General features: G+C 35.5%; 1 protein-coding gene across 2 annotated transcripts in view; it reads left to right on the top strand.

Moving 5' to 3' along the window:
- Positions 1-4,530: 4,530 nt before the first annotated feature.
- The window catches only part of FHIP2A (FHF complex subunit HOOK interacting protein 2A), a 37,305-nt gene continuing 15,624 nt past the window's right edge, over positions 4,531-26,211 (top strand). Inside the window, exons 1-6 of one of the 2 annotated variants that reach the window (XM_026670222.2) lie at positions 4,531-6,392; positions 16,398-16,476; positions 17,259-17,428; positions 18,498-18,602; positions 18,762-18,884; positions 24,418-24,456. In XM_026670222.2, the coding sequence (XP_026526007.1) occupies positions 6,348-6,392; positions 16,398-16,476; positions 17,259-17,428; positions 18,498-18,602; positions 18,762-18,884; positions 24,418-24,456 (561 nt within the window). In that variant the 5' untranslated portion in view covers positions 4,531-6,347. The remainder of the gene's footprint in view (positions 6,393-16,397; positions 16,477-17,258; positions 17,429-18,497; positions 18,603-18,761; positions 18,885-24,417; positions 24,457-26,211) is intronic. The other variant, XM_026670232.2, reaches the window with a different exon arrangement.

The following is a 26,211-nucleotide window of genomic DNA, read 5'->3' as shown; positions in this document are numbered from 1 at the left end:
GAACCAAATTGGGTTTTTTTTTTGTTATGTCATTGGTTTTATATTCTGTATGGCACCTTGAGTCACCACGGATGAATAGGCAGCAATATAAATGCAATAAATAAATAAATAAATAAAATAAACTGTTTGCTTTGCATTCTTTTTGCTTCATATGAGGGCAAAGCTGAATTTCTAGACAAGTAACACTGGCAAGACCTACATTCTTCACAATAGCATCTGCCCTGTGTTCAAAGGAAGCTTTGAAATATATATCAGAAATGCATGTCCAGTTCTGCTGTACTCAAGGATAAAGATAACAGCCATTCGAGTTTTCCCATGTTTATATAAGAGTCATGCTGTTAGAGTAACATCAAGGAGTAATTTACTGAGCAGCTCTGGCTTTGATAAGCTATTGCCAATGTGTTGCAATTTCTCTGCAGTTTCTTCTAAAGATAACATCTAGTTCAGTATTTTTTAGACTTCGCTGTGATGGAGACGGTCTAAAGAAAGCCCCAAAATTGGAGAGTTTGAAATAAAACTGGCTTAAACTGCCAAAGGATAACAGGGTGATAAGAGGGTGAGGCCAGGAAGTTCACATATCTTAAAATTGCGTAGTTTTAAAAACACTGATCTAGTTCTTTATATTGATGATTGTAAAATAAATATTCAATTAGACAATAGTACTTAGAATATCATATAATGTGAAGATCTGTGTTGGCTTCACCCATAGGTTCTTGGCATTGCCCAGTGATTACTATATTACTTGACTATTTTGAATAAACCAGTTTTATTGAAAATTGCTTATGCCAATGATCTGGCAATAGCAGTGCAGAGTGTAACTTTCAAAGCTGTCAAGGAAAAGACCAAGGGTCTGAATCTAATGACTACATACTACAGCGATAACCAGATGAAACCAAACCAGCTGAAAATACAACTCTGGGCTTTCCATTTGGGGAAAAAAAGAGAGACATCAAGAACACTGCAGGTATGATAGAATGGTATCAGCCTAGAACATTTCACTACCCTAAAGTTAGAGTAACTCTGAATTGCACACACACCTTTAAGAATCATTATTTTAATACCAAACATAAAATATCAGCTAGGAACAACATTCTGAGAAAAAATAAAGATGGCTGCCCAATCACACTTCCACAAAATTTTCACATTAGATCTATGTTACTCTGTTGTAGAATATGCTAGTTTTCTTTGCTTCAGATCGAAACCTCCAAAATAGGTGGATGTGGCCCTAAAGGAAACAATGAGACTGACTGATCATAAAGGTGTCTAAAACTAACCTAAATACAAAAGACGCATTATCTAACTGGTATCCCCTTCCAAAGTTCTTCTGGGAAATTGCTGCACAGAAAGAGTGAGTTAAAGCGATAACTGCAGAAACATATTATTTTGCCATCAACTTCCAAAGTTAAGACTGAGTCGAGAAATAACTTCCTCAAAACTTCCCTCCCTCCCATCAAGCAACAGCTACAGGCAGCCCTGGAACTATGGAAAATTAGTAAGGAGCTACAGGACAACTTGGCACAACCACACAACTGCCATCTGGTTAAAAATAACTTTGACCTATGTGGAAATTGCAAAACAGATTGCGCCAGGTAGAAAGATCAAATACAATCTAAGAAAATGTGTCTTCCCTATAGAACATGTGAATGTTGAAAAGAACAGTTCATGTCACACATGCTATGGTGTATATAGTACAATGTCCTTCAACATATATAGAGGAAGATCTCATGTTGGCAAAAGAAAATGCTGCTAATGTGGCCTGATACTGGGTGAATGTTATCTACCCTTAATCCTATTTATTTTTCATAATTTTATATGTAATATATTTTACGATATATTTTATACTTATTTAATCTGCTCGCTGTCAGCATTCCAGGAAAACAAACTCCAACACCAAACCTCTGAGACAGGCATTTTCTCAAAGTTCCATTTTATTAGAGTTGTTATACTGGCACATCTGGGAAAACCTGAATCTAGGAGTTCTGAGTTTTCCTCCAATAATTAAAAATCACAAAATCCATTCCCTGCACCCATCACTCCATCACATGGCCCAATCACCCTCCATTTCTTCTTGAGACATCTCTTAAACCACTCCTCATCCAGGTGCAGGAATAACATGACCTTGACTGTAAAGAAGAATGGTATTATATTTAACTACACCCACTCTACAAAATCCCCCTTCCCAATTTCCCAGGCACAGGAATGTGGCAGTGTAGAAACTTCTAGTGCTAATACGACTTCCAAAGCTGACACTCAATGTTGAACATTATATGTCTATAATTTGAAGATGCTTGTGACACAAATAAAGAAAAGATTTCAAACTCAAGCCTTTGGGCTTTCTTTAGAGATGAATGTTCTATCACAGATTGAAAAACTAGAGTACATAAGCATCTCATCAACAAACGATAAAAAAACATGTAAATCTCATTAATCAAAACCAGAAGAACAACCAGTGATAGAACATCTAAGTGCTTTGAGGTTTATCTTTATGTTCTTCTCTAATTGTAACAGCTCATGCCCCACAAATTTTTACTACTTGCTCTGCCCTCAAAACCTGCCTGCATCTCAGCCTAAAACTATCATATCAGTTTTGATGTAGCATTTTTTCTTCTTCTTTTCCTACTCCTAATTAATATGGGCATGCTCCCCCCTCACTGATCACTGGTGGTCACTTGCCTTTCACTGTCATTTTGGCTTGGGCTGACTTCTGCAGAAGCAAGATTGTTGTTATTAGGCCATTTTTATTGAAGCTGAGTTAGGTTCCCTAAGGACGCCTTAGACGTTGTGCTAAAGTCTACATACAAAAAATAATAAAAATAATTCATTTTAAGTCTCCTACAAATGCCCCATTTCCAATCTTTCCTGCTGTACCCCAATTTTCTCTTATTCCTTCTCTCAAAATTCTCTAGTTTAAACTCAAAGTCAGCAGTCTTGTTTCAAACTCACAATCAACCAGGTCGTGTTACCATCATATTTCATTTCTGCCACTATTTGCATCTCAGTATCATTTTGTTGAAGTCCCTTATCAGAGGTATTGTGACTTATTTCACTCATCTGCCTTTAATAACAAATCCTTCAGTCCTGCAGAAAAGCTAAACTAAACTGAGATTTGTTACAACAGTTTTGCAAGTCTGATTGTGCTGTACATTCCCCTTCTCATTATTTTGGTGAATTAAAGAAATCTTTCTTTGTGATGGTTCAAATACAGTCTGGACATTCTAGATTTTAAAAATGTTTTACTCCATTTGGCCTAGGCAATGGCTAATGACTGACTGGTATGAAAAACAAATCCTAAGGGCAAAAGAATTTTCCCGGCATTTTTTTACATATTTCTCCCATTTTTTAATCATTTATTCAATTTCACACCCACAGTCTTTTATATATTTTATATAAATCATGTGGCGTTGCTTCAAAACACAAACTCCCTTTGTAGAGGTTAATATCATCCACTTTAAAATGTGTAAATCTACTGCCATCTGCAGGGCAATATCTGATTTATTTTTTCCCCTGATGTAAATTGTCTATTTCCTCATAATCAGAGAATTCTTCATAGACTTCCATTTTGTATTTTGTTTACACTGTAACTAATAATGTAACTAATGATCAACTTCACAAATCACTAGATATTTATAAAGGGTAGTATATTGACTACTTTCACTGAATAGGTTGGGGTGCAGATATTTGAAAAAAAAGAAAGAAATCAAAATGAATTTATTTAGTTATGTATCTTCCATGACCTTCCTTTAAAAAAGCCTATTCAAATGCTGAAAGAGCTCAATAATTATCAGCATAATTCCCTGTAGATTTATCCTTTCAATATAATATCATGTTAACATCAACATTTTGATGCATTAAAATGGCATAAATGTTGATAAATTCCAAAAAAATTGGGATTTAGGCAACCATAACACATGCATCGTTAATCTACAAGTTTAACCTTTTAAAAATTATCCTGTGGATTTTAAACCCAAATCCAGTGATAAAGTCAGATTATATACATTGGGGTTCCTGTTCTTGGTTTCCATATCCATCAGCAATATAATTGTAACCAACCCTTATTCTTTGCAGTGCTCACTGTGGCCAAAGTTTTGCTGTTACATTAAATTCATTTTAAGATAAAAATAAACTATTTTTACAGACACCCTCCACTGATTTATAAGAATGGGGGATTTTTGCGTGTTCTTTCAAAGTTGACATAATTAAAATTAATTGTATAAGTTTATTACCACTTTTTAGAAAAACTCAGCAAGAAGCATAAGGCTTAGGAGCTTCAAAACTGAGTTCACCCAAAACACCTAATAGCATGGATGTATAGAAACACTACTAGCAGTAGCATGAAATAATTCAAAGAATAACACTTAATATGGATAATTTGCAAAAAGCTGAGATAACTCAAACTGTATGCAAGATGGGGGAAATATTACTTTTCAAGCTGAACTGAATTCTGAAATTCTTTATCCTATCCATTGATTCAAATTGAAATAAGTGTCCAATGTTATATTTACAAATATGGAAAAATCCATGGTTACACAATAGTTCATAATTCATGGAGATTTGTTGCAGTCAAAATTATTGCACTTTCTACAAACTTAGTAGCCATTGAATCAAAATTGTCACTTAACAGAAGCAAGTATACATAGTTTTTGACTTACAATTGGTTACTTAATGACAGTTCAAAGTTAAGACAGAATTCCTTAGAGCTACTTATGACCTGTTTTTGAAGTTATGACAGCCGCATACACGCAAGGCTATGGAGATTGGGATAGGGAGCAATGGGTTCAACCTTAGCTGTGGGTGTCAGGACCCACCTACATCTGGAAATTTTCAACATTTAGTTCTGGGTGAGAACTAAAAGCATTACCCAAAACCATCTGATACAGAAATACACAGACACAGAGCACACATTGACCAAAGCTGGAGGCCCCCACTCTGAAGCATATCAAATTGTCCTAACCCCTGCTTGCTGTTTTGTTTTTTCTAAAAATCTATTCCATTTTAATCAACCTAGGGATTATCACACATTTCCTTAAACACTCCTTCAAGTTGAGTTTAATTCTCTGATGTCTGCATTAGACACATCCATATGGTTTTGTGTGTGTGTGTGTGTGTGTGTGTGATTTATTCCCCAATCTAGCCAATAAAATTCTTCCATGTGCTAACAAGATTCAAACCCTACTTAAGTTTTTCATCTACCATGATTACAGATAGTCTTTGACTTACAACAGCTCATTTAGTGACCATTCAAAGTTACAACAGGACTAAAAAAGTGACTTATGACCATTTTTCATATTTATGACCTTTGCAGTATTCCCATAATCAAAACATGATCAAAATTCAGTATTCCCATAATCAAAACATGATCAAAATGGCAAGTGACTCATATTTCTGATGGTTACAGTATCCCAGGGTCATATCACCTTTTGTGACCTTCTAACAAGCAACATCAATAAGGAACCAGATTCACTTAGCAATTATGTTACTAACTTAACAACTGCAGGATACACTTAACTGTGGCAAGAAAATTGGTAACATGGGGCAAAATTCACTTAACAACTATCTCTCTTAGCAACCAAAAGCAGGGGATCAATTGTGGTTGTACATCAAGGATTACCAGTGTTCTGTTTAAGGATCCTTGTCATACACAGATAAAATTCGTAGGTAAAACATACAAGTCAAAACAAGGGTGGGGAGGGGGGGAGGACAGAAAGTTGTTTCATCAGTTAACAGTACTTTCTCTTGGAAAGTAGTAAAGGGAAATTTGAAAGCAAGCCACAGTTTTAAGGACTAAAATATAGACTCTGCTGAAGGAAATCCTAAATGCCACCCACAAATGAGAAAAGAGGATGTCTTGGGGAGTGAGCTGCAACTGACGAAAACTTCGATGAAACCGAATCTGAGAAAGTGCTGCTACTAGACGCCTCCTGATTTCTGGCTCCGGCAAGAGGACCTGAAAGAAGCTGCGCTGTGTCGTTCTTTGTTTTTCCGAGCCCTCGTAAGTTTTGCTGCTTAAGCGGCTTCTGGCTAAGGCGCTGCGGCAGCGGCGGCCGTGGAGGTATCGGCTCTTAGAAGGCCCCTGAGAGGGGAGGGAGCAGAAGCAACGACGCCGGGCGAAAGCGCTCGGCTTCCGGGCTCCGTCGCCGAAGCCCGGCGCGGGTGGGTGTCCTCCCCCGTCAGTGCCACGGTGTCTCCTTGCGGCAGGCAGAAGGTGGAAGCAGCCCGTCTTGCTTCGCTAACCGATCCCATCCCCGCTGTCCGGTCAGCCGCATGCAGCCCTCACCCTGGAGCGGAGGCGGCGGATCGAAGAGCTCTCCAGATCCTCCCGGCAGCGGCTGCTCCAGTCCAGGGACAAGATGTTCTCCAAGTTCACCTCCATCCTGCAGCACGCCGTGGAAGCGGTAAGGCTACCGGAAGCGCCCACCACGCAAGGCCGGGGCTTACCTCGGGCCTATGCCGGGGGGAAAAAAACTTGTTTTTCTGGGCCTACTCTTGGTTTCCCTCTCCTGTCCAACCGTCTTCGTCTTTCTGCCTCAGGTCACTTAATAATTTTAACTTGTTTATGTTTTCCTGTTGGGGAAGAACGGGGGAGGGGGAAGGAGGGGGGAAACACCCGGTTTCAGATGGCAAAGTAGAATATAAGAACTTGACGATATAATTCTTGCTTCCTTTTTTTTTCTTCCAGTCCCTGTTGAACTCGGCTACATAGCTCAGTGACACTTCTTTATTTGTTCGTTTATTTGAAATATTTTATATTTCTCTTCAATTATGCTTCTGGGCCTGGGCTACGGGAGGGATAATCCAATAGGCAAATGTTTATGTTGAAACAAAAAAGTGTAGCCAAATAAAAACTAGATAAAAGGCTCTGGTATATAAAAAGGTACTTGTTTTGCAATAAAAGACAATTAGACAATTAAAATGGGTGCAGTGCTATTTTTGGATCACCAGAAGCCTTCAGGACAATAGCAGAACAGACCTTACCACAAAATATAGCTTGTATTATATGTGAGTTTTTCATTTTCAGAGGAGGACCTTGTTCCTCTGGTGCAGGATGTGCTTTGAAGAGTCGACTGACCTGATCTGCTATGAGATCACCCGATCCTTCATTTTAAAGATGTTCCCCTAGGGAGCAAAAGTGTAGAGATGAGGAAGTTTGATGGCTCACATCTGGCTCCTAATAACATATGCTTATAAAACCCTAGGTGGTTTTTGGCAGGAATAGGATTATTTGAACTTTGACGATCGATCCAAGTTCTGTGCTGGACATGAAAGGGACAAAGTCCCCTGTTGCACATTCAGCATAGAAATTGAAAAGATGACAGAAGCATAGATTGGTTCAGGACTCTACCACTACTATGCTATGCTTGAGTATTGTTTGATTATGAACCATTGGCTTCTTCATATACTTTAATCATCGATGGATCCATTATGTGCCAACAAGTCATTTTCAACTTCTAGTAACCACATAGATTTCTATAAGATGATCTATCTCTAATCTGTTTGTTCATGTCTCCAAAGGTATACTCATTATCTCTGTAATTTTGAAAGTCTATCCATTTTGCTTCTGGTCATCCTCTTCTTTAGTTTCTTTCTACCTTTCCCAGCATAAGAGTATTTCTGGAGAGTTGGCTCTTTGCATAATGTGTCCAAAGTAGGATAACTGAGCCTAGTTATTTGGGTCTCAAATAAGAACTCTGGATTGAGTTGTTCAATTATCTGTCAGTTTATTTTTTTAGCTGTCCATGATATTCTTAGGAGTTTTCTTCAACATCAAAGTTGAAAAGCATCAACGATCTTCCAGTCCTATTTCTTTAAAGTGCAATTTTTACTTCCACAGTGTGTCACGGAATAACATACCTTGCATGATTCTGATATTTGTAGATACAGACACAACAGTATTTGAATATAATTTCCAAGGTATTCATTAGTTGCTCTATTGGATGGCATATTTAATCACAGGAGTCAACTAAGCTAAAGGTTGGAATGAAAGCAGCATATTACTACAGTAGTAAAATAGTTTTTACCGTATAAGCATATATTTTTCATATAAAAGACTGGCACAAGTGGAAATGCATCCTTGTCACGTTGAAAAATTGACAATGGAAATTAACTGTAACTTTAACCAGGAAATTGTATTAAACTTAGTAGGACGTTTTGCTAACAAGTTCTTGATTAAGATTGCATACTAGAACAGTGAGCCCCAACTGTTTTTTTGACACCAGGAACTGGTTTTTCCATGGATTAGGGGTGGACGGTTTCGGTTTTTCTTGCTCACCTGCTGTTCACCTACAGCTGTGCGGCCTGGTTCCTAACAGAGTATGAACTACTATCATCTTACAAAGTATAGATTCAAGTATAGTGGCCTCTAAAGAAATATGAATTGACATAAAGGACAGTTGTGTGACACCCACATGCATTAACAATTTGTCAGTAGGATCCACACAGGTTACTCCTGCAATTAATCTATGCTGAACACATAGCATCATCTATTCCTATGCAAAGGAAATGCTTCCTTGAATACTGTTTGATTGTGATAATAAAGTCACATGCGCACACACAACATTAATATAAGTATGCTTTCTGTGAGTAGATTATATAGATCAAGGAATTATTTCTGCTACAAGAACTAGCAGTATCTAGATTAATGCTGAAGCATGATGTTTATGTTGCATGCAGAATTAATTCCTTTTTGTATATGTTTATATGTAATATTTTTATATTTATACTTTTTTTTATAAACAAAATTTTATTTATAATATATTTATAATTTTTAAAGTTTTAAAAAAGATAAAAACTAAGTTCAAATTAATCAAATGTATGGAGGAGGAAAAAAAGAAATCAAAGGGAAAGCTAAAACTACAAGGAAGGGAGAAAAAAGATGAAAAGAAATAGCTTCTGATTATAAATTATAAATTTACCTCTTACTCTAAGGTTACAACATGACTCATTGTTCAATACACTTAATGCTGTAGAGCATTTTTCTGTTTGGATACCACACGTATTTAAGAATTCATTTGAGTCCATTTATGTGCCCTGAGTAACTGCAGGTTATCCATGGTTTCTCATATCTGCGATTGATAGAGATCAAACCTTAGAATATGTAATGCTTTTAATGTATCATTAGTTTTGACTTTGTTACTTTAGGAAAGCAAAGAATGACAGATGGATTGTTGTGGTTACATACGAACATTCATTCACAATGTGTTCTCGTGGTGGAATTTTCAGTTGTGCCGCAAATGTTAGTGCTGCAAAAGACTGCATGCAATTTACTTATTGCAAGTAATGTCTGGTGCTGTGTTCAAGAATCTCCTACTCTTAGTTCATAAAAGAACAGTAGAGAGCAGAAAAACTAATATGATCCAAAGGTGAAAATGGGGCATTTCTGTATATCACCAGCCAAAAAAATTCAATATGAAGAAGACTGAAGCACTATCAGTCTGACCCAGGGATAGCCACCAAGTATACAGATAATAGCTGTGGAAGGAAGATAAATGAAGTTTTCAGGAAAAGAGGATAATTGTAGGACCTGGAATATAACTTTACAGTTCCCATAGATTCAGGATCTTGCTATACACTACTTTGATATTCACATCCTGAAAATTCAGGCCATTTATTCACACATTTGTAATTTGTGTATATTTATTTTACTTGCATTAACCTGTTAAGTCAGGGGTGTCAAAAGTGATTTTATTGAGGGCCGCATCAGGGTTGGGGTTGATCTTGGGACCCCGGAGGAGGGCATGGCTGGAGTGTTGTGGTCAGTTCAACGTTGCTCACATCAGGGACGTCTGTGGTGGCCTGGATGGGGCTGGAGGGGATCCATTGACTCCATGGGATGGTGACAATCCCTCACTGACTCCAGGGCGGGCCCATGGATCTAAGGCTGACCACATTCAGGTCCAGGTGGCTGCATCAAGTTTTAGATCAGTGCCCGGCCGACCTGGGCCAGGGCTGATGTACTGGGGGTTGGTCCTTCACTGTTTACAGGGCAGCCTCAAGGGCCAGATCTAACCATATCACAGGCCGGATCTGGCCCTGGGCCTTGAGTTTAATATTCCTGTGTTAAATCAAACATGCATTATTTAGAAACTCTGGTGTATTAGAACTGTCTGATAATACTTGCAGTAGGCAATAGTGTTCTTTATTGTCCAGATCATATACATTGTATATACATAGCTCAGTGAATAGTAAATACAATTTATGCTCCATAAATTGTTAAATAGATTGGTTTATTTTATGTTTTTACAAAGTAAGCCCCAAAAGAATTTTTGTAGAAATGATTGATTTAGAGCATCAATCCCATTAACAGGTGTTTTTTTATCACACCAGTAAACCTCAAATTATTAAATAGTATGGGTTTCTCATATAAGTACTTGCTGAATTTACAAAGTTTTACATACTTTTATGTACACAACTTTTATACACAACTTTTTGTGTTCATTCAGAGTCAACTATTTTCTCAAAATTTAGTTTTGTGGTTCATTAAAATCACTAGCTGGTTTCATAAATTAGAAAAATTTAAAATTTGATATAATCTGCTTACAAGAGGTAAAAAGACTTTAAACAGAAAATAGAGAAAGAACTTGTTTTCTTCTTCAAAGAAAATAGAAAAGAGGATATATCTTTACAGAATCTCTGGGACATGATGAAGGCCTACACAAGAGGCTTGATAATAGATTATACTAGGAGAAGAAACAAAAAACAGAAAAAGACATTTAAGACATTAGAGGATGACTATAAAAGACTGGAAAAAGATTTACAGATGTTCCCACAAAAAAAAGACATTAAAAATAAAATGGATATAATTAAACATAAAATGGGATTAATGGAAAAAGAGGAATTAGCACAAAAAATTAAAAATGCTAAACAGAATTACTTTGAAGATGCAAATAAACCAGTTAGATGGCTAGCTTATAAACTGAGAAAGGAAAGAGAAGCAAGAAGAATTAGCCAATTGATAAATAAAGAAGGACAGGTTTGCTATGGAAATGAAGAAAAGAAAAAAATTATACAAGATTACTACGGAAAACTGTACTTTCAAGAGAATATTCAAGAAGAAAAAGTTAAGCAATATCTACAGAAAGCGGACCTACCGCAGATACCCAAAAACATTGAAACAATGTTAGAAGGAAATATAACAATGATGGAACTAACAGAAGTCTTAAAAAAACAGAATGCTGGGAAAGCACCAGGTCCAGATGGTTTGCCAGCAGAATTTTACAAGACTTTTCAGGAAATATTGAATTTTCATCTTTTAGAAGTTATGAATGAAGTTATGTGAAAGAAATGAATACCAAAAACATGGTCAGAAGCATACATTACACTTATACCGAAGGAAGGTACAGACCTACAGCAAGTTAAAAATTATAGACCTATATCTTTATTGAAATCTGTATAAAATCTTTGCATCAATTTTGGCAGAAAGACTAAAAAGATACTTAAATAATTTTATTCATACTGATCAAAATGGATTTCTGCCAAAGAGACAAATCAAAGACAATGTGAGAATCATTTTGGATACTCTGCACACCCTGAGAAGCAAATGACCTTGATGTTTCTAGATGCCCAAAAAGCCTTTGGCAATGTGAGTTGGTGATTTATTTTACTGCAACTGATACAAATGGGCTTTGGTAAGAAATTTATCCAAGCCATTGAAACAATATACCATGAACAAACTGCAAAGGTGATGGTGAATGGAGAATGAACTATGCTGAAGGAAGATAACTATGTTAAAATCAAACAGCAGATTGCGACAGATTTGATGAAATGGGAAAAACTGCAACTATCATTGATTGGGAGAATATCCACAATTAAGTGGAATATATTGCCTAGAGTTTTATATTTATTCCAGACAATTTCTATTCGATTAGAAAAAGAGTTTTTTGAAGATTTAAATAGAATTGTGTTGAAATATATTTGGCAGGGTTAAAAAGCAAGAATAAAATTAAAACTGTTACAAGGTGCAAGAATAAGAAGAGGGTTTGCCTTGCCCAATTGGGAGCCATATTACCAGGCGACAAGTTTGATGTGGGTAAAGGAATGGATAACACTAAGGAACAGTAGATTATTGACTTTAGAAGGCCATGACTTGCTGCTGGGATGGCATGCCTTTCTCTGGTATAAGGGAACTAAAACACAGGGGTATTTCAGAAGACATTATATTCGTGAGGCATTGTTTTTGAACTGGGAAAGATAAAAAGATAATATTACTTAAAAATTCCAACATGGATATCAACTATTGAAGCTTTTTCTTATCCAATAATATATAAAAAGGAACAAACAGTTAGATATGGGGAAATATTGAATGAAAAGGGTGAACTTAAATCTATGCAAGCGTTGGAAGAACAAGGTGTAAAAATGAATTGGTTTTCATATATGCAAATACAATCTAGGTTTGATAAAGACTCTAAAGCAGAAGGTATTTACAACAAGTTGACTGATTTAGATAAAATTTTGATGGGTACTGATGAAAAGGTAATTAAAAAACTTTATGGACATCTATTATAATTTAAATTGGAGGAGGAACAAGTCAAAGAAACAATGATTGCTTGGGGAAAAATTTTTGTATATGGGATTGATTTAGAAAAATGGCAAAAATTGTGGCCTCAAAATTATAAAATGACAATGTCAACTGCATATAAAAAAAATTTGTACAAGATGTTTTACAGGTGGCACTTTCCCCTGACGAGACTTGCGAGAATGTTTAAGAATAAATTGGATAAATGCTGGAAATGTCATCAAATACCTGGTTCATATTACCATATGTGGTGGACATGTTCGGACACGAAGAAATATTGGACTAAAATCCACACATGGTTGGAAAAAATGATAAAACAACATATAGACTTTAAACCAGAGATCTTTTTATTGGGAGTCATACCGGACATATACAATAAAGAACTGAAATATTTGATTGTAAATGTTTTAACAGTGGCTAGAATTGTATTTGTGAAGAACTGGAAAAATGACAAAATAGCTATGGAAGAGGAAGTTATCAAAAAAATTATGGACTGTGCTGAAATGAGTAAACTGACATTTGAAATTAGAGAACAAGAAGACAAGCAATTTTATATGATAGGGATTTGTTTTATCAATGGTTGGATAAAAAGGCATGGTAATGTAATAGACTAGATAATTTTGTGATTGAAATTTAACAGACTGATATAAAACATAATATAAATATATATATAATCACTGGTTGAAAGTATAACACAAATTTAAGATAAAACTTGGAACATCTCGTATAAAATGATGGAATAAATAGTTTAGTCATGGATGATTAATAACTGATAAATATACAAGCATATGTTAGTTCGACAATGTGAAGACTGATATAAATTGTGAGTAAATGACTACAAAATGATAGCACAAAAGGTATGTAACTAACTGACACACTATATAAAATGGAAGATGGTTTTATGTTTTTATGTTTTGTAGGTGTATGTTTGTTTTTAAAAATAAAAGATTAAAAAAAATCACTAGCCTGGTTCACATATGCTAAGCCAGAAAAGCCACAACAATATGGACTATTGGACATTTTTGGTATTTCAGATTTTGATAAAATGATACTGGTATTGAATAAGTCACAAATGGACTCCCTCCCCCCATTGAAGGAATGGCTGCTATAGTAGTATTGCCAATCACACACACAAAAACAACAACCCATAATGTAGGGCAGTGGTCGCCAACGGTGGGCCATGGCCCACTTGTATTCCATGAGAAAAATTTGATGGCAGAGAAATGTCACCTCCAGAGCACCCCCAAAGTAATTAATCCAGGCTGTGTGGGAACACAAAGGTTGCGCCGCCCACATAGCCCGCAGGAACCCTTCCTGCCCACTCCTTACCTGGCAAATTTTCCTGCTAAGTTGCTATTTTTCCTTTTGTTCCCCCCGACTATCAGCTGTTCTGCTGTGCCGGGAGATTTAGGTTTGCTAGAAAGCAGGAAACGATTGGGTTTCTTGCTTTCTAGCTAATCTTTAAATCTTCGGCTCTGCTTTTAACCTTCCTTAGGACTGAAGCTTCTATTTGTTAGTGCAGACTCCGGTAGCCGATGGCAGATAGATAGAACTCTGAATCTGTGATTCTGTGAGCAACTCAATCTGCCTGCCTGCTTTGCCTGATTTTGGGTAAAAGTTTCTCTTTTTTAATAAAAAAAATCAATATTTACATACATGGTGTGTTGTGAGTTAATTTTGTGAGTTTGCTTGCTAGCAAATGTTATGAGTTTACTTGCAAGCAAATTTTATGTGACAGACTCAGGTAACCGATGCCAGAAAGATAGATCTCTGAATGAATCTGTGATTCTGTGAACAACTCAATATGCCTTTCTGCTTTGCCTGATTTTGGGTAAAAGTTGCTCTATTTTTGTATAAAAAATTCAATATTTACATAAATATTTATAATATTTACATACAAGCCATGTCCAGCTAGTCACATGATCACCAAGCCGCACCCATCAATTAGGTCACACCCACAGAACCAGTTGTTAAGAAATTTGAATGCCCCTGCCTCTGTGTGTTTTTGTGTGTGTGCGTGAGAGAGAGAGAGGAGGGGGGAGAGGGAGAGGAAGAGAGAGAGGTTAGATCAGATCTCTTTCTCTCTCTCCCTCCCTCCCTCTACCACCAACGTCAGCAAGCCACCATCAGTCAAAATTCATATTAGTGGTCCCTGGGATTTAAAATTATGAGTTTGGTGGTCCCTGAGGTTCAAAAGGTTGGCAACCCCTGACGTAGAGTGCAAAAACAAGTGAGAAAAACTATAGAGGCATATCTATAACTATACCATAACATAATTGGTATGGTTTGATTTCCAGAAAGTAAGATCTTAGCCATTGTAGTTGAGAATTTGTTTCCTATTAAAGTCAAACCAGGAAACTAATTACTAACAACAATTTAAGGAAAGCAAAATCATGAGGTAATGATGATTTCAGATCATATTTATTATAGTACTTAAGATTGGGTGTAGGAGGAAATTATACTAAATTAAACAGTGTTTTTAGTTGAAATAAAATACAGTGATATAAGAATGGAATATGCAGACAAATGTTTGTGAACTTGGCATGTATTTTCAGTTAAATAAATAATTTTCTGTTCAATATCAACTAAGAAAGGCACTAGGTAAGGTCTGGGGAAGGAAGGTGAGCCACGTGATAAAATAGAGAAAAAGTGATTGGCTTAGCCGATCAGAAAAAGATCTTAAGACACTTAAGATTTTCAATACATTAAAAGTTAAATGGCTAAGCGCTTGCATCATGTTCATCTCCTCATTGGCCAGAAAGATTGTGGAATGGGTAGCCTTGTAAAAACAATTCTTCGGCATATATGGCAGAGGCAATATTACAGTCGCAGCCATGGAGGGGAGGGTGTATTGCAGGCATAGGCTTTTAAGCTTTGATCAAGGCAGGAACAGTCAGGCTCGGACCCATCTGCCACCATCAGGGTCCTGAAGAACTGTTGGCTCTGGATGCCACTCTTAAATGTCCCAATGCCAACAGCATTTATGGCACTGCCTCGGCACCTTTGTAAATGGACATCCTGGCAGGCCACTTTTTCAGGAATATGTGCAGCACAAGCTACACAGTGTGTATTATATAGTCCAGAAACTCTAATCTCTCCACTTCTTCCAGTATTGCCACCATTCCAAACAGCGCTTGTCAAACAGCTTCCATCTTCATCTGGAGAACTGCCGCCTGATTGTCTGCTTTGCCAGGCATTGGAGAGGCCATGCTGCCCAATTACCTTCTCCATGGCCAGGCCTAGTTAACTCTCTTCAACAAACGAGTTCCTTTGCCCTGATGACCTTACAGCATATATCTCAAGATTTTATCTTCTCCAGCATCTGGATCCTCCTTCACCCACTAGCAGGGTGAAGAAGATAAGCAAAGGGCAGCTGCAAACAGAGTGGGTATGAAGGGGTAAATGATAGACTGCAGGATACCAGAAAGGCAGAGATGGTGGAAGGGAAATAGGCAGGTATATGGAGTTGAAGCACCCTTCCAATAAATTGGGTACTTGTAATCATGGGACCAGCCATAAATCCATTTTTTTTCAACACTGTTGAAAAAACTTCAAATGGTCACTGAACCAAAGATCGTAAGTCTTGATAATCTCTTTTCATATTGCTTTTATTTTGTTCTAATTTTTTCTTTTAGCTTTTCCCTAAATAAAATCAGAAGATATTTTATAAGTAAAAGTAATTAAGTAAAAGATAATACACATAGGTCAATGGATCATTTTTAAAGAATTATATCACCTGATTTAATGAAAGCTGATTTTATATCATTGTCTTGTTGAACAGTGTAGCTGTCAAGTATATTTTGTGACAACTTCATAAGTAAATTGCAGAGATTATTGGAGGAATATAAAATACATATTTTGAAGAAAATGTCTTTTTGTATTTCTTCAGCTTGCACCTTCCCTTCCATTGCAAGAGGACTTTGTTTACCATTGGAAAGCAATTACCCATTATTACATAGAAACATCAGGTAAGATAAAATACTTTGTTGTCACTTAGAAAGTAGTGATCTAAAATAATCTTCTTCAATGTATTGCCCTTCAGCAATTCAGTGGATAGGAAGCATATACAATGGATAGGAAGCATATCCAGAATCCGATCCAAGAAGTAATAAAATAAAGGTGAATCAAATTGATGACCTCTGGATGGTGTACTTGACAACATTTCTAAAATACATTTGTAATGTTAGACATCCAGAAGTTCAGCTGTTGCAAATTATTCCTGTGACTTTGACTTTCTTTACCTTGAAATACCATTTATTTGTAGAAAGTTGCATAAGGGGAAATGCAGCAAACTTTCCATTGGTTTATTTATAATGTAACCATTTCCTTAGATGAAATTGTATCTCCATTGCTTTTAGCATTCTGAGATAAATAGAGATAAATACCACTTAGGCTTCACATAATTTTTTTACACCAGTAGTATAAATTTTGTTTGCTTTTATTCATACATTGAATATATTTCATATTGATATTTAACATTAGAAAATAGGTTTAAAGGGAAGATGAGGATATATAACTGACTTTTTCCCAAGCACTTTTTGCAAGAGTTTTCTTGACTATTTTGTACCAAAATATCATCAACAATTTTATTTAATAGGAAGCTAATTGTAAGAGATATAAACCAATTTCAGTGGTTAGTAACAATAATAGATATATTTGCCTTGTCTATTTCTTCTATCACATGAGAAAATTTAAACATAAATAAAAATAATATTTGCTAACTGGATCTTAATGTAAATGCTTTCTGTAGATGACAAAGCTCCTGTGACTGATACCAATATTCCATCACATCTGGAGCAGATGTTGGACATTTTGGTTCAAGAAGAAAATGAAAGGGAATTTGGGGAAACAGGTCCCTGTATGGAATATCTGCTACATCACAAAATCTTGGAAACTTTATACACTTTGGGCAAGGCTGATGTAAGTTTATCAGGTTTTATCAATAAAGGGCAGATTTTATGATTGGATGTAATTATATATGTTTAACATATGTTAAAATTTCATGTTCTGCCAGTCTTGTTGAACAAGAAATGATGTGTTAGGAAGGTGTTAGTACTGAAAGTTAGAAACATGAAAATGATGACATATGTAAAAGTCCCAGAAGTTAGGCAGATTGAAAACCATTGAACTCTGAATTAGTTTTTCCTGAGTTATTCAATCCTATTTTTGTATTACCCAGTTTATGTTAGTCTTTACTGAAATTATAAATTTGTGATTGATCTGAATTGTAAATCTCATCAAAACTGTGCAGCACAGCTTTAAAAGCAAATCACCATCCTTTCTGTGATGTTGCTTTAATTGTACTCCCCCCCCCCCCAAATGTGTGAGATAGATACTGGAAAAAAGTTTTAGGTTTTAGGGCCACAAATGCTAATTACATTTTCAATAAGTCATACCTAAACCATATTGGTTGCTTTCCATATAACTGATGCAACCATGCCTATGCACAGGGTTCAGGTATCATTGTTAGTTTAAAATGCTGGTATGATGTACAAAAAAAGGTCTGGGCAGAGATCAATTCAGGTGGGAAAATGTGATTCAGATTCCACATGGGCAAGTACATAGCAGCTGGTGGGAATCTTTAACAAAGCTACACTTCATGGGGATCAACAATCATAGGTAACATAAATTTATTTTAAGATATTTCCAACAGGTGCTACTTGTTTGATCCTGCTCTGTAAGGTGTATTATGAAGATTCAGTTTTCTTAAATACTGTAATTGTGTTTATTATAAAATGTGTTGTTCTGTTTGTTACAAAATTAACTTCATATTTACTCTGTGTAATTTTTAATCTGTTAAGTATTTGTTACCACCTTTCAATCAATATAGGATTCAGAAGAGCTCAATACTACAAGTTAAAAAATAAAGCTTTCTGTAATATCAGAAGCTTATCAAGTAAAACTACACATACAAAAAACTTAAATAGTGAAAATAATTATTTTCATCAGTTTCCATATAATTTTAATTTTTGTTTATTTTTGTTCCTAGTGTCCTCCAAGCATGAAACAGCAGGTTTTATCTTTTTATACTAAACTTCTGGGAAGAATACAGCAACCTCTTCTTCCACACATAAATGTATACAGACCTGTACAGGTATTGGATTAATTTCAATAATGGAACATTTGAAAATACATTCTGTTTGATAATTAAATACATTTGTTTTCTTATTTTAAGGACATCTAAAGTATCAGTAGGAATTATTACTTTTAAATCTGATTATAAAATACTATTTCCTTCATTTTTTCCCAACAGAAATTAATAAGACTCTGTGGTGAAGTTCTTGCAACACCTACAGAAAATGAAGAAATCCAGTTTCTCTGCACAGTATGTTCAAAGTTGAAACAAGATCCATACCTGGTTAACTTTTTTCTTGAAGTAAGTTAATCCAGTGCTGATTGTGCTTTTACTGAAAAGTTTGTTTACGTATTGAAAAGTCAGCTTATGTATAAGTTTTTCTTTTTAAGAGGGTGTTTTCAATTTTACAGAAAATTGTGCTTCACTAGCAGACACAATACTTTTATAAATATAATATTTGATGAATTATTTAAGCCGTGTTAAATAAGAAGCATATTTTCCATGTTTTTACAAATAATAGATTCATATATATTCATAAATTCAGCATAACCTTTTACTTTACTTTCCTATCCTAACATTCCTTGTAATAGGCATTTACAGTACTTTCATGATCTTGAAGCAATTTAAACTGAGTTGTTTCCCAATTCACAGATTCCTTGGATAGAAATCTTTAGAAAGATTGAATTTGCATGGAAAAGCAATACTAATTAGTCTGTGTACTCATAATTTCCTTTTGATTTCAAAAGTTTTGCTATTTTGCTAGTAATTCACTCAGAGTTGTTTAATATGGGCAGCCTTATAAATATTTTAAATAAACAAACATAAATAAATAAAATTGAACCTTAAGCCAGTTGACCTTAATCATTAGAGACTGAGATTATGTCAGCAATCCTACTGCTACAAGTAAAGCATTTCTTCATCAAACTAGAAGTAACAGCTTCCAATCACTTTTGGACCACTTGGTCCAGGTTATTGATGATTGTGTATTCCTCAATAGAGAAAAATGCTTTTGTCTCTCAGCCCACATTTCATCATCCAGATCCAACACGGCCTTTTGTCATAGGGACTGATGGCTATGATGTAGCCCTGGGAGTGTTGTTGCTTGTGGCAGATACACTCCTTTATTCTCCTGTGGGTGCCTAGCTGAAAAAAATTACACCATCTTGGATAAAGAACTGTTAGCAACTGAAGCCACATATGAAACTTGGTGTATCTTCTAGAAGAGGCCATACACATTGACCACCAGCATCTTCAGATAACCAGGAAACTGAACCAAAGACAAATTGAGTGGTTGCTGTTTTTCTGTTTTAATTTTAAAATTACGTATATTCCTGTCAGCCAAAACAAGCTGGAATCCAGGAAGCCATAATATGAACACTGAGACATTGAGTCTCAGCTACAACTAATGTCAGCATTCCAGCAACCCTCCATTCCAATCAATAACTCTGAGGCAGACATCTCTCAAAGGTACGTTTATTTGGATAGTAACTGGCACATCTGTGGAATTCCAAATCTGAAAGTTTCGGGCTTTCATGCAAAAATCAAAACTACAAATCCATCTCCCCTTAGCCATCACCACATCACATGGTCCAATCATTATCCGTCCTAAAGTAAGATTCCCATTTCATTATGCACCACACTCAGTGACCATGAACCAACAAAATAATTTTATTTTGTTTAACTAGATACACTCAAATGAATTCCTCCCTCCCACTTTCTCAGGCTCAATTGTGGCAGTGTTGGAGTATCGAATCTCAATATGGCTTCCAAAGCTGACTACTATATCTCCAGAAAAATTTGCTGCTTCCAATGTTCCACTGTATTTACTTCAGGAACTACAAGAACAGTCTTGCCTTACCTGCTATTGCCCAGGCCCATCAGAAGGAAATTGAAGCCATCTATAATAACCTCCCCCATGATATTGGATCAAAATGTCTTACTCTTTCGAGGTTGAGTTCTCATTGGAGTCTGGCAAGTTACTGTTCTCAATCTATTCCATGACAGCCCACCATCAGAGCATTTTGGTCCCTTTAAGACTTTGCACTAGATTGCTAGAAATTTCTGGTGGCCACATCACAAGATAGAAGTACAGTAATACGTTGTTTCATGCCCTGTTTGCTGCTGGTCAAAAGATGTTCCAGGAAAGCCAGTTCTCTCATGCGATGAAAATTACCACCAAAACAATTTGACTAAATTTCTGGCTTCAGAGGAACGTGCTTAAAACAGTATACAACACATTTCTACACAAATAATACAATTCTTATTAATTATGGTTTCCATTTTTGATTTTTTTTCCTTTGGATTCCGCTATCTAATCAGTTATATATGCAATCAATGTTTACAGCAACTGAAGGCAATCCAACAAGTCCTTCATTTTCAGCAAAAAAAATCATATAGACACTTTGCTGATCAATATCAGTAACCTGTAGCTACCTCGTTAGTTGGAGCCTTGGTTTGTATTTCCACCAAGCATCTATCTAAAAACTAAGCCACCTAATTCTTTTTCCCCATTAAAGTATGAGTAACCAGTAACCCATCATGTTAAACTACCTGCATCAAATAAAGTATACCAAGTCTTCCGTAGATCATTGTTGGCACTTGATGCTCCAATGTCTCACTGTACAAATCTTCTCCTCCACCACTATTGGGATAAATGATGAACCCAAATACGAGGTGGCATATATCTTGGACTCTCTTAGGTATTGACACTGAATCTTGTAAATCTTGTTCATGAAACTCTGACCTTGGACTGGCTGACAAACCTAACTTGGCTCCCTGAACTTTGGATTAGATTTTGATTACTCATCTGCATGCTCCTGTTAAAAGCAAAATTTCTTTTCTGGAGATCATTTGATTTACATTCCTTCCTTGACTGCCGTTACCTATTCTGCATTGAGTAAATTGCTATTTTTGCCTAGCAACTGTATTTAAACTGTAGTGGTGTGTGGGAATAACCTTGGGATACAGGGAAGATGTACTGCCAAGGAATGATCAGATAAGAGATGACATAACTCGTAATTGCATAATATGCGCAGAGTGAGGGACCCAAAAGGGAAGCTGTCTAACTTCTCAGACTGTAAAAGAGACAGGAGGAAGTTTTCATTATCAGACTTGCAAGATTCTGTTAATGTAGCCCAGGGGTGTCAAACTCACGTCATCACGGCGTCATCACGTGAAGTATCCTGATTTTTTCCCCTTCACTAAACCGGGTGTGGGTGTAGCCAGCGCGGGCAGTAAGTTTGACACCCCTGATGTAGTCTAAGAATTAGCTCATTTGATTGTATTTCTAGCCTGGCCTACCTGGAAAAGATAATTTCATCCTTGAGAGATTGCTGAACATAATTATTCTGGTGAAACAGAGTTAGTGATGGAGATTCATCTCTTCTGTTATAATTTTGCTAAACACTTTTTATAAACTTTTCATTTCTACCCTGACTTAGACATGCAATTATAACACTTATGGAAGACTTTTTAGAGTGCTGCCAATTTGGTGTTTTGGGAATAGTTCCAGTTAGTGTGAACTGAAATTCCTCACAAAGTACAGCTTGATTCTGTTGTGGCTAATAAATGTTAATTAGATGCCTAAAATTACTAATAAAATAGTGAGATCATTTTCAAGGACACAGAAGGACAGCTTCTTCTGGAGAAGATTTCTAGTTCCAAGTATATATGAACACAAAGGTATTTGAGAAAGGTAGTTGGTTAGTTTTAAGTGTCTGGAAAAGACAAATTATCTAGAACCATTGCAGCATTGTTTAAATTAAGGGGCTGAACCCAGAATTATGTTGATTATCTTTATAGGTGATATGCTGAAAGAGAAATATGAAAGTATAACCATGTACTTATGGATATCTTAATCACATTAGATACTACTGATTGTGCAGTAATATATTGTTGGACTGGCTCAATGCGTGATTGAAATCACAATATTGTGGATTTAAGGAATTTTGCTCAGTTCCATTACTAAGATGTGGAGTATCCAAGGGATCCATCTTATGAATTGCTTGGTGAAATAATCAGGAAGTCAGTTGCATCAGAGCTAGGTTCTAATCTACTTTGTTTGGACACTGTAATGGCAGAGAACTAATAAATTGAGGCTGAATCCTGTTGAAATTAAATAATTCAGTGTTAAATAAAACTAAAAAAGGGGGAAAAAACCATTCTACCATCTTTTACATCAAAACTAATATGACAATGTCATGTTGTAGTTGCTTCTTATTGAACACTTGTTCAGAGACTGTAGTTACAATGGTATGACTTTTTAATTGTCCAGTTTTATTAATTCTCCATACTCTGGGCTCAGATGCTGTTGGACATGATTTGGAATTTAAATTAGCTTATAATATCACAAATTACATACATAGATTATATTTATTTATTTATTTTTAATTTAAAACATTTATATAGCTACCCATCTTTCAGAAAACTCTGGATGACCTCCAATCAAAAATTAAAAGACATATAAAATCGTATTAAAGCTGTAAAACTCAACCATTTAAAACATTAAATTCTTCCAATGTTTGATGGAAAAGTAGATATTTACAGCCTTATGGAAGGCCTACTGAAATTCAGGCAGATACTCTGCAGATAGCCTGGCCCTGTGCCGTATAGGGCATTAAAGGTGAAGACCAGCACCTTGAATTACACCAGGAAAGAAACTGGAAGCCAGTGAAACTCATTTAACAGAAGTTTTACATGGACAAAACTTGGGACCCCCTCTACTGTGCTTGCTGTTGCATTCTGGACCATTTGAAGCTTCTGAATGGTCTTCAAGGACAGCCCCATGTAGAATGCATTGCAGTAATCTAGATATTCTGTTTTGTTTACACTCTTTTCATTTCTTCCTTTTTATGTCATAAACTACCTAGAGTAGCCCATGGCTAGGTACGTGGCAAATAAATATAACAAAAACAAACAAACATGAAATTATGGAAACAGTTTAACCAGACTGCTCAGGCTTGCCAATATATATTCAGTGATTTCAAGATATCCATGGTAATAGAAAGTTTGATTGTTTTATACATGAGGAAATGCATCTCACCATGCTCTGCATATTTAATGAATTTGGTATAAAAGTTTAACAGCTCAAATGGATTAGAGTCTATCTATAGTAGTTCACTATTTCCATAATAGTATGTTAACCCAGTACCTTACAAATTTCAAATTCTATGTTTATTCTTGGAAGTATCTCCAACTGAATGTATTCAATATTTTTGAGTAGACATACATAGAATTAATACTATTGAAAGTATTAAGGTTTTTAATAGCAGAGTTAACAGCAGTTCACCTTCTGAATTTTATTAGAGCCATTGCGATTTTTTCCATAAACAGGTCTTCTATTGTAATTGCATTTAGAAAATTGATTATTATTGCCATTATTTGCAGATTTATCTGGCCATATTAGACAACTGGAATATGGATAACACTGCTGCATTTTTTAGTGCAGTACTTTTTGATGAACAATGCCTCCTGTCCTCTGAAATTATGTGGTTGTATTTTCAATTATCTTTGTTCCATGATTTTGTGATTAATAGTGTGAAAAGAGAAAATGAGCAGCATATGTATCCTGACAGAGTGTGTATGATTACATTTGTTTGGATGTTTTTGTTATCTAGCTGGGCTTTTTTATGTGGCATTTGTTTATTTGTTTGTTTGACAAGATGCTTTCTACACCCTTTTTTCTGCTGAACTGAGTTGGCTTTTTTCTTTCTGTTAAGTTCAGCAAACTGTTGCTTGCTCTTGCTATCCCCAGTGGTCTGGTAGTGAAGTCCCTTGGTGATGATGCTCTTGAATCAGAAAGCATACAGCCTATTTCATTAAACTTTCCTAATAGGTGATTCCAGGCCCTGTCCTACACATTTCTTCGAGGCAGGTGAGCAGCTGGGCTTCAGAACTGCATGAACAAATCAGTGAATTTTGATTGTTTTGCATAGTGTGATTCATAAATCATCTCTTACTGCAATCTCATTAACAGTAATAAAGGAACAGACACCACATCGAAATACCTTTTTTATTGTTTCCAGAGAAAACAGACTGTTTCTTGATAGTAGAAGAAACATGGTCCCAACCTTTTTTTTTTTTTTTTGGACAACAAATCCCATAAAACAACAGTGTCATGGTGCTGAAGCTTTTAAACTTACAACACAAAATTGTGGGCTATAACTAGGCTCTCCATTCCCAATTTAGGCAGAGTCATCAAGTCTTTGCCACCATTTGTCAGGTTGATTCTTTCTGCAAGTGTTTATTTTTAGGTGAAGACTAACATTAGCAATTTCACATCACAAATGTGCAGAAACCTCACTACAGGCCTGAGGTCTATTTAAAAGAAACATTGAAAACCTAAGAATACTTACAGTATATTGTGAAGTTACATACAATATTTACATTCGGTCTTAGTTTTCCATATGTCATTTTAGCATAGTGGGTTCCATGAATGTTAAAATGATACCATGCATGAGTCAATTACATTTTCAAAAACAAAGAAATCTACAGTATTCCTTTGAAACTGTATATGTGCCTTTTTATAGTTAAACATTTTCTGGCAAAAAGTAGGCTTCTATGTAATATTACTTGTTTTTATCCCTTACCTTCATAATAGGACATAATTATGTTCTAATTAGGTTTTAGTCTTAATAATATGTTTATTTTCTGTAATGCACGGAATATTGCATGTGATTCCAAAATAACCTATTACTCAAGGATTACAATTACCTAATTGTGTATGCAAGCTTATTATAATACAGTATAAGGGTGCCATATTGCCAAATACACAAACCAAACTGTGATCCATTACCATAGTTCTTAAGGATTCTTTTAAACTGGCAAAAACTGACAAAAACTGGAACTTTGAATCTGCCTTATCATTCACAAATCAAAAGCAGTTCTTTAGGCAAAAGTAAAATGTTCAAAGTGTTTCCACTTTAAATTGGGCAGCCTTTAGAAAGGTTTTCACAATTTTGTATAGTGGTAAGTACAGATTTTCTAATTCCAATAACATTTTTTCTTTTAGATGTGTGCAATTAGAAGCATGACTAGATTAGCACCTGAAACCTTTCTTAGAACTCAGAATAATAAAGAGTTGAGATCTTAATCTAAATTCTTTTGGATTTCTTTTGAATTAATATTAGAAAATTCCTTGCATATCATAAATATCTGCTTTCATTTGGAAGAATATGTAGAGTATTGCACCTGATTGTACAATTTCTAGCAAATTTTTGCAGCATTTTTTAAATTGTTGAAGAATGTCCTGTTTCTTCTATTTTTAACATGTTATGTGGCAATTCTGACTAACCAGTTTGATGGGAAGTGTTTTAATTAGATAAGAAGCAGAAGAAGTAAACCACCAAGGCTAACCAATCAAATGATAATGGATTTTTTTAAAAAAATAATTGAAGTATTTATGTAAATGTATAGGTTGCAAATAAATAAGATAGCTTATTTAATTAGGCTAAAATTCATGGAAGATTGCTTGATGTTTATAAATTTCAGCAGTCTGTACAAAATATATAATGCAATAAACTAGGCAGTTTTTTCCCTGCTCCAAGATAAACTACTTATCCGAGAATCAAAAATACGGTACATTCTGTGATTAAATGTTCTTAAAATGTGAAAGGCATAATGACTTAGA

The sequence above is a fragment of the Notechis scutatus genome, chromosome 4 (assembly GCF_049901735.1).
Source record: "Notechis scutatus isolate UNSWTSFEM ecotype Mainland chromosome 4, rNotScu1.2, whole genome shotgun sequence".
Classification (NCBI taxonomy): domain Eukaryota; kingdom Metazoa; phylum Chordata; class Lepidosauria; order Squamata; family Elapidae; genus Notechis; species Notechis scutatus.
The sequence above is the reverse complement of the archived record's forward strand: the minus strand, read 5'-3'. Positions and strand labels throughout refer to the sequence as shown.